Source organism: Plodia interpunctella, chromosome 22 (genome assembly GCF_027563975.2).
Source record: "Plodia interpunctella isolate USDA-ARS_2022_Savannah chromosome 22, ilPloInte3.2, whole genome shotgun sequence".
Taxonomy (NCBI): domain Eukaryota; kingdom Metazoa; phylum Arthropoda; class Insecta; order Lepidoptera; family Pyralidae; genus Plodia; species Plodia interpunctella.
In genome coordinates, this window is record NC_071315.1 from 3,112,705 (window position 1) to 3,125,584 (window position 12,880).

At 35.1% G+C, this 12,880-nt stretch overlaps 4 protein-coding genes across 5 annotated transcripts in view; 2 read left to right on the forward strand and 2 right to left on the reverse strand.

Moving 5' to 3' along the window:
• LOC128679774 (phosphoenolpyruvate carboxykinase [GTP]-like) overlaps positions 1-3,915 on the forward strand; it is a 22,291-nt gene extending 18,376 nt beyond the window's left edge. For both annotated transcript variants that reach the window (XM_053762216.1, XM_053762215.1), the window contains 7 exons: positions 155-258; positions 1,608-1,821; positions 2,126-2,318; positions 2,541-2,739; positions 2,915-3,064; positions 3,155-3,352; positions 3,519-3,915. In XM_053762216.1, the coding sequence (XP_053618191.1) occupies positions 155-258; positions 1,608-1,821; positions 2,126-2,318; positions 2,541-2,739; positions 2,915-3,064; positions 3,155-3,352; positions 3,519-3,623 (1,163 nt within the window). In that variant the 3' untranslated portion in view covers positions 3,624-3,915. The remainder of the gene's footprint in view (positions 1-154; positions 259-1,607; positions 1,822-2,125; positions 2,319-2,540; positions 2,740-2,914; positions 3,065-3,154; positions 3,353-3,518) is intronic.
• On the reverse strand, positions 3,898-12,660 carry LOC128679776 (uncharacterized protein). Its single transcript, XM_053762218.2, has 5 exons — positions 12,535-12,660; positions 5,835-6,025; positions 4,930-5,741; positions 4,578-4,741; positions 3,898-4,080 (listed from the first exon to the last, which is right to left on the reverse strand). Exons 1-5 carry the CDS (start codon positions 12,543-12,545, stop codon positions 3,975-3,977), a joined length of 1,284 nt encoding a protein of 427 aa, XP_053618193.1. The 5' UTR covers positions 12,546-12,660; the 3' UTR covers positions 3,898-3,974.
• LOC128679780 (mitochondrial import inner membrane translocase subunit Tim23) lies at positions 6,266-8,558 on the forward strand. Its single transcript, XM_053762225.2, has 3 exons — positions 6,266-6,593; positions 6,844-6,951; positions 7,057-8,558. The coding sequence occupies exons 1-3, from the start codon at positions 6,380-6,382 to the stop codon at positions 7,314-7,316; spliced, it is 582 nt and encodes a 193-aa protein (XP_053618200.1). The 5' UTR covers positions 6,266-6,379; the 3' UTR covers positions 7,317-8,558.
• On the reverse strand, positions 7,489-12,458 carry LOC128679775 (uncharacterized protein). Its single transcript, XM_053762217.1, has one exon. The coding sequence runs from the start codon at positions 12,236-12,238 to the stop codon at positions 10,562-10,564; it is 1,677 nt and encodes a 558-aa protein (XP_053618192.1). The 5' UTR covers positions 12,239-12,458; the 3' UTR covers positions 7,489-10,561.
• Positions 12,661-12,880: the final 220 nt, after the last annotated feature.

Sequence of the window (12,880 nt, forward strand, 5' to 3'; positions counted from 1 at the left end):
ATAATATTACTCTTTACGTTGTTATTCCTTAATAACAACGAGTGTAAGGCACTACGAGAAAATTTCTCACTGAAAACTGAAATGGGAAACTGAATTTTCACAATCATGCATAGTTGCGGCTAGAAGCTAAGCTTGTAATTTCTGTTGTTTACAGGAAGTGGTTATGGCGGCAACAGCTTGCTTGGCAAGAAGTGCTTCGCTCTCCGGCTGGGCTCTGTCATCGCTAGACGTGAGGGATGGCTCGCTGAACATATGTTGGTGAGTAAACATTACAAGCATATTTTAAAAAAACTTATCAATTCTTATGGTCCGGTGCCATACGATTTGCCTCGTGAGGGCGTCGCTACTGTTGAACAAAGTTGACACGAAAATATTTTTTTTTTCAAAATTGACTAATTCGGCCACGGTCAACTTTTCTACTGTTTTCATAGCCGTATTTGTAAAGGTATTTTTAAAGGTATACATTCAAAATAGTCCTATTCATTAGTCATTTAACTCAGGTATTTCTTGTTTGAATTAGAAAACAATTTAGGCAATCGTTTATATTATGTCCAATAATGACCGATAGATTAGCGCCATTCTACTTATTTAATCATTTCACTAACTACCTTTGTTATGAGGCATGTGCTGCATCATACTTAATGTATTTTAAAATAAACTTTAAATGGCCCAATTTGGGTCCAATTAATTTTCTAATGTTGAACTGAATCATGCTTCTACGTGTTAAACTCCTAATAATATCATACACTTGTGGAAGTCTCCATGTTCCTACCTACTATCAATAAAACCATATATTTAATGAGCGTATATCACATACTTTATTTTTTTCACACAAAACAAAACTGACAAACTTGGACAATCAACAATAACGTAACCTAGGTTACAAACCAACGACGATGCTATAAACATACAAACCTAACCTCAACACTGCGTAGGTACATTATTACGTCATTACCCAACCTAATAGAAGGCAGAATAGCTAAGCAAAAAGAGGTAAAGGAATGCCATGAATGGACTTGTACCAGATAAAGGAGAGAGTAGTGAGCGGTGGAGAGTCGAAAGAAGTCCATCAAAAAGAAAGGTGCGAAAATCTAAGGCCATGTTTAGCTGGATAGCCAGCTAGCAAATTTCACTATATAGTGGACGAATTGGGATTATAAAATAGATTTTACCTCATAGATGTATAAAATAGTTCTATTTAATCCATTTAATACTTCTATGGTTTTACCTATGAGAAGAATGTTATATTATTTTTTAAAATCAGGGAGAAGCAGGTGGCACATGCTATGCTTTTCTTTGCAAATGAGCATGGATACTGCGTAACAGGTTGTATTCAATAGTCGCCTAAAGACATCTAGAAATAGAAATAAATGTATTCATAACATACTAATATACCTCACAGGAAATTAACAAAATGTTAATATTACAAAAGTACATTAAATATGCTACAAAAGGGTACCACTCTGCTCGTGCCGTGACGAAGAGCCATGACGCTGATATTCAGTGCATCTGAAATTACATTAACGACCACACACAAGTATAGCTCTTTGTGAGCTGCAAATGATGTTTATTAATTTTTGCTTCACAAGATCTTTTCAAATTCGCAGATCGTAGGCATCACCAACCCGCAAGGCCGTAAACGCTACATAGCGGCCGCTTTCCCCTCGGCCTGCGGGAAGACCAACCTCGCCATGATGACGCCTACCCTGCCCGGGTACAAGGTGGAGTGTGTCGGCGACGACATCGCGTGGATGAAGTTCGATAAAAACGGAGTGCTGAGGGCTATTAACCCGGAAAACGGCTTCTTTGGAGTTGCTCCTGGTAAGTTTTCTATTGTTTTTACAAAGAGACCCTACAGTTAATACATGAATGACAAATCATAATTGTAGCTAGTAAGTACCTACATGAATCAACCAATAAGGGTTCTGTTCTGTACAGTTTATCACAACTATGAATAAAGACACTCTAAGTTATATACATTTATCATTTAGACACAGTATTTACCTCCATGGTAAAAAGACCCAAAAGCCACGAAACTCGAAAGAGCGTAGATTTAAAAATGTTAAAACCAATTTTATTCTTATTTTTCGATTATCGCACATTCAAGCTTAATAAATTACCACAGGCACATCAGAAGCCACCAACCCAATTGCAATGTCGACAATATTCCGCAACACCGTGTTCACCAACGTGGCCGAGACTGAGGAAGGTGGCGTGTGGTGGGAAGGCATGGGCAGGGCTCCGGCCAAGCTGACGGACTGGAAGGGGCAGGCCTGGACTCCTGAGAGCAAAACTCCAGCTGCGCACCCTAACTCCAGGTAGGCTGAATTTAAAATTTTGTTTTGGTGTTACATTTTAAAAAGTCAGTTTTGTGTTTTGTTTAGCTTCATGTTGCAAGCTTATAAAATCTCTCACATTTCCGGGTTTCGGTTTCTAGGGAAATTAATGGATTCCAAAAGTGCGATAGTTTAGTACGAAAACTATTTTATAACTATAATTTTATTTTCGTATGGATTTATAAAAATCACTTTATTTTTCAGATTCTGTACACCAGCAGACCAGTGCCCAATAATTGATAGTGAATGGGAAAGTGCAGAGGGAGTGCCAATTTCTGCCATCTTGCTTGGCGGGAGACGACCAGCCGGCGTGCCTTTAGTCGTTGAGGCCAGAGATTGGAAACACGGCGTCTTCATGGGCGCTTCTATGAGATCTGAATCCACCGCTGCAGCTGAACACAGCGTAAGTTAATGACTGACATTTACTTGAAGATTAGGAGTTAATTGTTCACAAGCGAGCAAACAATTTTTATATGATAACGGTAATAAACAAAAATAAGTCGCAACTAAATCGATAAAAGAATATTCAAGCTTTAATAAATCCGTCAAATTACCTAATAATGAAAACTATATTACAGGGTAAAGTGGTAATGAACGATCCATTTGCGATGCGTCCGTTCTTCGGCTACAATTTCGGCGAGTACCTGAAACATTGGTTGTCTATGCCCCAGGCTGGACGCAAAATGCCGAAGATCTTCCACGTCAACTGGTTCCGTAAGAACGATGAGGTAATAAATCTACGTTATGGCGATTTTCTTTTGAACTTGTTTTTTTTAATTTATCTGCAATAACTAATATTTTGTTTACGATATTTTTAGGGTAAATTCCTATGGCCTGGTTTCGGCGACAACTCTCGTGTTTTGGACTGGGTTCTCCGCCGCTGTGACAACGAGCCGTGCTACACTGAAACTCCGCTTGGATATGTACCTAGGGAGGGAGACCTTAATACTCAGGACCTCGGACCTATTGACATGAACACGCTGTTCAGCATACCAAAAGACTTCTGGTTGCAAGAGGTAAATAATTATATTAAAACATCTTTACTACGATAATGTAATTGTATAGTATTGAAATACGAATCTTCAATCAATATCTCATAATTCGTAATACTGCAAATTTCCAGTCATTGTATAGTAGTATTTTATTTATTTAATCATTGTATCTGTTTGTATGTGTCCTCAGGCTGATGCTATCGGAAAATATTTCAAGGAAGAAGTCGGATCAGATTTACCTAAAGAAATGTGGGATGAGCTCGAGACTCTAAGGAAGAAAGTTAAATCTTCATAAACTAGAATACCAAAGATATTTACGATGCTTCGCATTTATGCAGAATAAGATCTAGCACATAATTTATAATAAATATATAGAATGAAATAAATAAGGGGAATGCTTAGTATGCCGTATGTTGTGAAGATAAATGATTACCATCTTTGCAAAGGCATATTGAATTGAGGAGAAATACGAGGGCTGTGTTAGTAAATTAATATAACTATAAGGATTTTAGAATTAGATCTACTTAAATTAATGTACATATTAAATTTTATAAAAAAAAAATCAAATAAAAAAGGCATATACTTTACACGATTGTTTTATTGTAATTAATTATATAAGTGGTTTAAAATATTTTTTTTTATTAGATTACTTCATATGTTTTGCAGAAAATACTCTGAGTCCATCTTGTGTAGAGGCTCTGGCATATTTCGTTAATAAAGCATTGACATTCATCTTTTCTGTGGCATAGCATCTAAAAGTAATAAAGGGAATTATAGATACAGAAAAGAACAAAAGAAGTCATAAAAATCTCATATAATATCCCACTAATATTATAATGGCAAAAGTTTGTGAGTATGTTACTTCTTCACGCTCAAAAGGTCTGGCGTTTTAAAAAGTAGATGGCGCTACTGTGTATAAAACTAGGTATTTTCTTAATTACGCGGGTAACACCGCGCGGTGCGGCTAGCAATATTATAAAGGCGAAGAATTGTGAGTTCTTCATACTCAAACGGTTGGAGCTATTATTATGAAATATGGTATTAAGGAATCTGATATCTTGGATTACCAGATATAGTACCTTTTATCCAGAAAGTACCCGATTTGATTAGAATTTGGTCAAAAAATCGAAAGTCAATGACGCTTTATAAAATAGGTACTGTGCATAAAAATCTTAAATATCTTTTTTAATTACGCGGCTAACACCGCAATGTGCATCTAGTAGATAAATATATTTAAAACCTAACTTACTCTATGTATGGCGATATTTCCTCGACTGTCCACTTCGGCCTTGCTTGAAATAGTATCTTGAAACGTTCATTGATTTCTTCTGGTAGGTCGCTTTCCACAAATCCCCATACTACTTTTGGAGTAGTAGTTTTGTCGATTAATGCTATTCCAGACAACAAAGATTCCTAAAAATAAATTTATTCCAATCAATCATTCCAGAACATAATCTCATGACTAGAAATAAATCAGCCAGAGAAGTAATAACTCTAATCACTTATACTCGTAGCAGGAAAGAAACAAAAAAGGGTTTAAATAGTAGTTAATATAAGGGTTTAAAGGGTTGCAATAGCATTAAATAAAAAGTTATACTTACATCAGGAGTCATTCCTTCAGGAACGGAATCTTTCCATGCTTGTAGAAATTCGACAAGATTAAATTTTCCTGCACTTTTAAGTAAAACTCTGGCTAAGAATTTGCATACTTTATCTTGCTTATATTGGTAATATTGAACACCATCGTCGATCACTGATTCAACACTATAGAATTCAAACATTGAATCCAGAATAGTAAGTGGTACCAGATCTTTCAAACTGTCTAATGTGATCTCTTTAGAAATTCTATCTAAAGGCCACGAATTCTCCTCTATTAAATCAAGCATGTAAGACAACACGCGAAATTCATAATCGAAATCAAGCAAACGATAATATCCATCGATTTCAATAGCTTGACATTTCTTTAATTCGGCATTTAGCTCTGTCCTAGACGCCTGAGTTTGATCAAATATCATCTCATAAGTTAATAACTTAGCTTTATCTACGGCGTATTCTAGCTCAGATCCTTGGTATCTAGTCGGTTCCAAGGTTTTTCTTAACTTTGATAAGCGAGGTTTGCATGGTTTTAATTCATAATATGTGAAGAAAGTATTCATAATATCTTTGTTTTGAATTATCCTTGGACTTTTAACACCCTCATCAGATTCCGTAGATTTATTCAGACTGGAATTCGATTTATCAAACGACGTGTCTGAATCACCTTCCATGGAATTATTTTTCTTAGTTTCATCCATGCCCGTAGCAGCAGCAAACAACAAGTCGGGTACCAAAAGTAAACTGTTAGATGTTTCCGCTTCCTTGACGTCGTAAGTCTTATCACTAGTGCATAGTACTACATTTTCGTCTGGATCTCCTACAAAAGCAATAATAATGTATATGTAGGTTCAAAAATATATAGGTAAGTATAATTGTAATATTACTTATCCTGTACCTCAGTAAACATTACCTTTGAAAATTAGTTCTTTGCCTTCTTCTATTATTTTAAGTAAATTGTCATCGAGTTGCATAAGTTTTAAGTTATCATTTCGTTTGCTTGGATCAGGAAATCTTAGTATTTGGGTAATTTCTGTCAACTCAGATTCATGAAGTTTAGCTATTTTGATTACTTTCCTAACATCTTCAGGTGTTCTCTCATCACTAAAACAAATGATATGTAGTTAATAACATGTCCAATACGCCATTATGGTTGTAAGCACAGTCAAGTTCAAATTGCGACGGCCTAATAATGCAGTCTCACCCCGCCGCATCTTCCTACTTTACGCTTTCATTTTATGTAAAACTTGATTAAACACTTTATTTAATTAAAAAATTGGCAAAATAAGCTTTTCAATACTGGCAATACTATAGAAAAGCCGAATTGAATTGACAAATGACTGACAGTGACATTCGATGGAATTGACATTTCAATCAATTCTTCAAAAATCTGTGCGTGATTACAAAAATCACGATTTTTAGTTTTAGATTAGTTAATTACATGCATTAAATAGAAAAATGTCGATATTCGGCGATATTATACCGAAAAATGAAGAAAAACCGAACAACCAGGCGAGCTCAAGCCTGTCCCCTTACCTGAACTTCGATCCTCATATCATACCGAAAATGCAACCAGAATTCCTTTATCCTGATGATAGACATATGGCATCTACAGCAAGAAGGTCAAATGTAGCTCTTCCTATCATTGGAATGTCTTTCATGAGCGGTTCAGGTGAGATAATAACAATATTATCAATGTAATATAACCTCAAATGATTTACATAACCTTCAATGGTATTGAAATTATTAAAAATTATGCAATATTTATACTAATAAAATAGATGACGAAAAGGACATAACCTAATGCAATCCTGAAATTTTTCAAATAATAGAAATAAATATGTTACATGTTGTTCGGTCTTCATATACCTACTTAAGATTCCCTAGAATTTGCATAATAAGATGTTTCTTCGAAATAACAGGAATTGGAGGAATTAGCGGATTGTACAAAGGCCTCCGAGCGACCACACTTGCTGGGCAGGTTGGCAAAGTCAGGAGGACCCAAGTTATCAACTATGTCATGAAGCAAGGTTAGTATTGACTGGTATTGCCCAAATTAATGAAAAGTGCAATTTCTATATCAAAAAGCCTCTCTAAAATAAAAATGAATTATACAAGTGCTTTTCTCATTACAGGTACAACAACAGGCTGCACTTTAGGCATCATTGCTTCATTCTATTCCTGCATTGCCCTCGGAGTGACTTGGGTCCGTGATAAAGAAGATACAGCAAACACTTTCATAGCTGCAGCCACCACAGGAATAATTTACAAGAGCACCGCAGGGCTCCGCTCCATGGGCCTTGGGGCAGCCGTTGGTCTTACCCTTGCCGGAGTCTACACATTAGTTACTGACAATGACAATATATGGAGCAAGGCCAGATACACCAGATTGTGATTCCATTTACCGCCTACTAGTATGTAAATAGATTTATGTTATGTTTGCACCAAAGATGCCAATACGGATTTATTCATCCATGTCCAGTGTTGGAAAGGTGAAGTTATCCTGAGGACCGTGGTCCCCGTGTCAGCAGGAGTGTGCCATGGTAGCACAAAAGTTAATTAAAATGTTTTATTTGAAAAATTATAATGTTTTATTTCCATTGATTATAACTAAATACTAGTGATGTTTTTGTACAATGATCATTATATTTACAATCTGATTGTAACACCCTTGCTAACAAATATTTCGTTATAGAAAAAAAGAATAAAGGCACTAAATTATATTGCCTATCCCTCACATCTGAACACTTTCTTGGTTATATCCTCGGCCGTTGAGCCAAAGTCGTAGACCAAAGTCCGCTTTCCTACTTTTTAGTCTCCACTTCGCACGGTGGTCGGCATCTCGCCATTTGGACTACAGATAGTAACAACTTTAACAAGTTTAAACAACGTAAGTAATAAAAACATGAGCATGATAAACCATATGTAGAAGCACCTTGGCAAGTCCAAAAAATAAATTTGTATGTTGGTACATGTACAAAAAATTAATTAACAAGGGTTAACAATAGGACATACAATATTGGGATATGTCTTATAGCTTAGCCGTAATATGGAAGAATAGCAATTATACACAAAAAATCTTGAGCTCCGAAAATATAGTTTAGCTGATGCTTAAACCTAAAAACTATACTTTGCTATTCATTATTTCTGCTAACGTTATGTAAAAATCATGTCACAATGCTTCTGATTTTTGGATTAGAGATTTTCCAAACTGAGGTAACTGATGCATTATTGTTGAAAAAACATTAAGACTTGATTATCACTTATCATTAGTGGATTTGATACTCAATAGAGGTCTAAAATTTGGCACCAATATCTGCTTAGTGTGGAAACCAAATGTTAATTTAAAAAAAATATTTCTAATGAAAACCAAATTAACGATGGATGCAAATTACGCTTCGTCGCAAAATGTCCCTTTTGCAACCTGGTAACAAATTGGCTATTGGTCGCAGAATGCATAAATTGGGCCTTTTTCTTTAATATATTTATTTACATCTTATATTATGAGGGTACTTAACAAAACCTAGAAATTCTAATTTGTTACTAGGGGACATTTTACGGAAGGGACATTCACTATGCGACCGGGACCCATTATGTGACAAAGCGAAAAACTGCTCTTGTAATAATTCTATTAATGTATTCCATTATTAACAATAAAACATTGTGTCGGAATTAATTAACATTAGGAAATAAAAAATATTGAGCATGGAAATGACGAATACAACTACGGCCAGTGCCGTGCATTTTTTTTTATTGAATTTTTATATGCACGCATTCGTCACATCACAATTAGGCTTTTATTCAAACATTACTAATAGCACTAGATAGATAATAGTGTATCATTAACTTGTAGTATGTTGATGTCATACATCATTAGATAAAACAATGTTATTTATTTAGATAAAATTGGATGGAGTTTATGGTTATATAATGTACTAATATATAACTGTGAACCTAACAAACATAGAAATATTAAAGGTACTGAACCCTATTTGTTTAGGTACCTACTTTTAAAAGAGAAACAATCCATATTTTTATTATTGAAATGCCTATTTAAAAATATCATCTTTTCATTACAAATTATGTAATTTAAGTCTTGATATAATGCTTATATTGATTTTTAAGAGGTACATTATAGGTTTGTGTGCATTTGTATAATACATAAACAAATTTGGTATAGCACTAGGTATAGTATCTAAACTACCTAAGACATTATGAGCAACAATTATAGGCTTCGTTATAGGCTTGATTTTCGAACATTTTGACCGCTGCCGTCATTACAGTCCTTCAAAATAGAGAACCATTCTAAAATCTCAAAAATCAAATATTGATAAAATCTTACACTAACCCCCAACACAGAATTATTCATAAATAAGGGTAGTTTAAAGATTCTTGTCTTTGTTCAAATTGGAAGGATGGTGGTTAATGACGGTGATCGAAATGCTCAAAAATTCACCCTTTAACACATAATTTAATCCTTAGAATACATACATTGACACACCTAGATTGTTAACATTACTACGTATTCATAGCCGCGCCATACGACAGCAGGGACTTTTGAGGTAACGAAAGTGTTTTGAACAGTTTTTTTTAAGTTTTACAGAAATAAACTGTAGGTAACACTTTCAATCTGTTTTCATGTAAACAGGTTTATTAATATCAGTTATTGGCTATAAAGTCTACATTCGAATAACTATGTCTATTTGTATGCGTACTGAGTGTGTGCGCACATGATTACATGCATAGGAAATTGTATGCCGGCTCCACACTATCCGCGAACAGTTCGCCAAATTTCGGCGAATTCGGTATACAAAGTTATGTTAACAATTATTACGGTAATAAAACACCGCTTAGAGATTCTAATTAGCAACTGTTAGCCCATTCATAAAAATAATTAACTTGATTTTGTTAATTACATTTAAATTTAACTAATTTATTCTAACCACTTAAATATTTTATAATATTCATATTACAGTCATACATTGTATAATATCAAACTAGGTAAGTTATAACAGCATTTCTTCTATTCTAGCAGCATTGCATAAATTAGCTGGTGGATAGTTTAATGTAAAATTAGCTCACTGTAATTACTAGGAAGCAAAGCACACCTCCATATTGACAATTAAACCATTATCATAATACATGTTTATAAAATCTATTACTTGGCCATCCAAATTGATAAATGATCCCAACTTCAAAAATATATTGCACATTTAGAAAATCTATAATACAATCCTAGTTCATAAGTTTCTATTAAAATATCAGCATTATTAAGGTACTGATATTTTACCTCAAGAATTTTGAAAAGCTTCCAGACCCGACTGAGCAGCAAAAAATTATATGATTTTCATGATCAACATGTTCATTTCTGTATATATAATAATGGAAATTTTAAATTATTTAACAAAAGCTGTTAAATAACCTTAACAAAATAAATTTCACATTGGATCTAATGCTACAGTCAATTATTGGACATTATCTACTCTTGTACTTAAATTGCAAAACAAATTCATGGACAGTTGCACAGAAACAAAAGAATGTTACTCATTTGTTACATAGTCACACACAAGTCATACATCTGTATTCGTAATTCACTTGATGGTCTCCACAGCTCCTCAACGAGGAGCAACTGTTCTTGTGTCACGAAGCCGCATTGAGTATAGACTTCATATCATCGGGCAACACACAGTTCAGATCTTCTAAACGCCGCGCCAACAATGTTCTAGTATTATCTGGAACTGGTCTGTTACTCTTCAAGACTTCACGCAACTTCAGGACCATATCTACAATCTCAACTTCCTTCTTTCCTATCGACCAATTCTTCAAGTCACTCTCAGCTAACACCTCTAATTGCAAACTATGCAACTTATTTGTTAAGTCATTATATCTTTGGTGAAACCAAGCACTGAAATTCGGAGACCTGAAAAATGTTCTGTATAAACCGTTCCAGTCTCCTTTGATGCCACTTGTCAATTGAGGTCCAGACTGTTGTAATGTGGCAAAAAAATCCTCAGGATTAAAAGGATTTGGTACAGGTGGTGCTCGAAAAGGTGAAATATTCTTTTGCAAAGGCATCAGTGAAGCCATATACCTCTCTAATGGGATCATGAAACTCTGTGTCAACTCTAGTAAATGTCTTTTAACCATTGCTGTCTGTACTTCTGAAGGTCGATCTGTCCTTATCCCATTATGAAGCTTCTTTATTATTGTCTTATCTTTCTCTAAAAACGTTTTATACTGAGTATAAACACCAGGTGCTGTGTCCAATAACTTCATGTTGCCAACTTTACGCAACTTTGTTTTTATTGCAGTTGAATCACCCAGCTTGATAGTATGTGGCCAGTGTTGCAATGTTTTTGTAAAGAATGGATTTGTCACACCCAGTATCACTTGCGGTGGGTTGAATTGTTTTCTTGTAAACTCTTTGAATTCACTGTCATGTATTGTGAAATAAGGTCTATATTCAGCTGCATATGGTAACGGTTGAATTAAGTTTGTAAGAGCTTGTACCAATGCTGAACATTCTGTTGGTGAGCTGGCGATCACTACTATAGGTTGTGCTGTCAACACTAACTCCCATAATAAATGCAAGTGTGATATTAATGAAGATAAAGCATCAAAAACATTCACATCCTGTATGGATGCTAAGATATGAGGTATATTGGGTGAGTGTATCTGCTTAGCTATATCAGAGCGAGTTATCTTACCAGTCTGTTGATTAGGAATGTACGACTGAAAAACTGAACCTAAAAGAGGCAAAAGAACATTCTGTCCTGCATCCAATACTGGCCATCTATTAATATCATGACATGCAGCTTCTAAACTACTCTCCCCATCTTCAAAATGCTTAGGTGCTATAAGATGTATCACTTTATAAAACAAATTAATGAACGGTAGTCGAGTGAGGAGAATAATACTTTTCTGGAAATATCCACGCGGTAATGAAGGGTCTTTGACCTGTCGGAAGTATACAAAACCCCAATAGTGAGTAGAATCTGCACAAAGTGTGGGCACAGCATCCTCGTTGTACATAGCTTGTTGATTGGTAAGCCCGCCTCGCGATCGAAGCCTGACATGGAATTGTGTGTCTCCCATACACCCGGAATTGGAATCGGGGAAAGCCAAATAACAAATGTTACATTTCTCTTGATCGGTCAACTTGACGCCAGGCGGATACACACATTCCATCGCTTGTCCAAGCTCTAAGTCGAAAGTTACCACACAAACACAATGCAGCCAGTCTGAAAACCTGCTCCATTTCGTCTGGAATTCCTCGTCTTCCATAGGAACGTCACCGTAATCCAAACCACAAGCCATGATAACAATAATGAAAAGATTCTCTTAACTCATTATAAATCTTCACGTATTCATTGATCGAACGTTACTTTAAGATATATTTATTCATGTTTACACTTGAATTACGAATATTGGAGACATTTTTTGTCTCGCAATGATAAAAACAATACGGCGGGGCACAGAAAAGTCGTTCCCGTAACAGCTGTTTTGACAAACATGGCTGCGCGCGCCAAAACAAAAGTTTGGTTGGTTTCGCAACGTTACATTTTCAGGAATATTTTATTGTAGATTGTAGATATATTATAATGAATACTTACCCCAGCTCCATTTTTTTCAGTAAAAGTATTAAAATACTGAGTAATACACCGACAGTTTAAAAAACTCTACATAAATAGTAAACAACAAGCAAAGCACAAACAAGTTTACGTTCCATTTTACGCAAACAAACGAAACGCAAATATATTCAAAACACAGAGAAATAAAAATATTACATTTGTAATGTTTTTAAATCTGTGATTACATTGAAGATTCAAAATAAAAACACAGCGCTTGATTTGGTGATTCATGTACCTGCCTACTATTCTACAAACGTATTGAGATATCCTATAAACCAAAAATATTAATAACTGCGCCCCGAGCCTTCGCTCCCCGTGTTCACGTAGT

Coding starts and splice junctions, on each gene's coding strand:
- LOC128679780 (XM_053762225.2), top strand. CDS start 6,380: ATGTCGATATTCGGCGATATTATACCGAAAAATGAAGAAAAACCGAAC. Junction 6,594..6,843: donor GTCTTTCATGAGCGGTTCAG/GTGAGATAATAA, acceptor TCGAAATAACAG/GAATTGGAGGAATTAGCGGA. Junction 6,952..7,056: donor CAACTATGTCATGAAGCAAG/GTTAGTATTGAC, acceptor TTCTCATTACAG/GTACAACAACAGGCTGCACT.
- LOC128679775 (XM_053762217.1), bottom strand. CDS start 12,238: ATGGCTTGTGGTTTGGATTACGGTGACGTTCCTATGGAAGACGAGGAA.
- LOC128679776 (XM_053762218.2), bottom strand. Junction 5,742..5,834: donor CAAAGAACTAATTTTCAAAG/GTAATGTTTACT, acceptor TTGCTTTTGTAG/GAGATCCAGACGAAAATGTA. Junction 4,081..4,577: donor GAAATATCGCCATACATAGA/GTAAGTTAGGTT, acceptor TATTACTTTTAG/ATGCTATGCCACAGAAAAGA.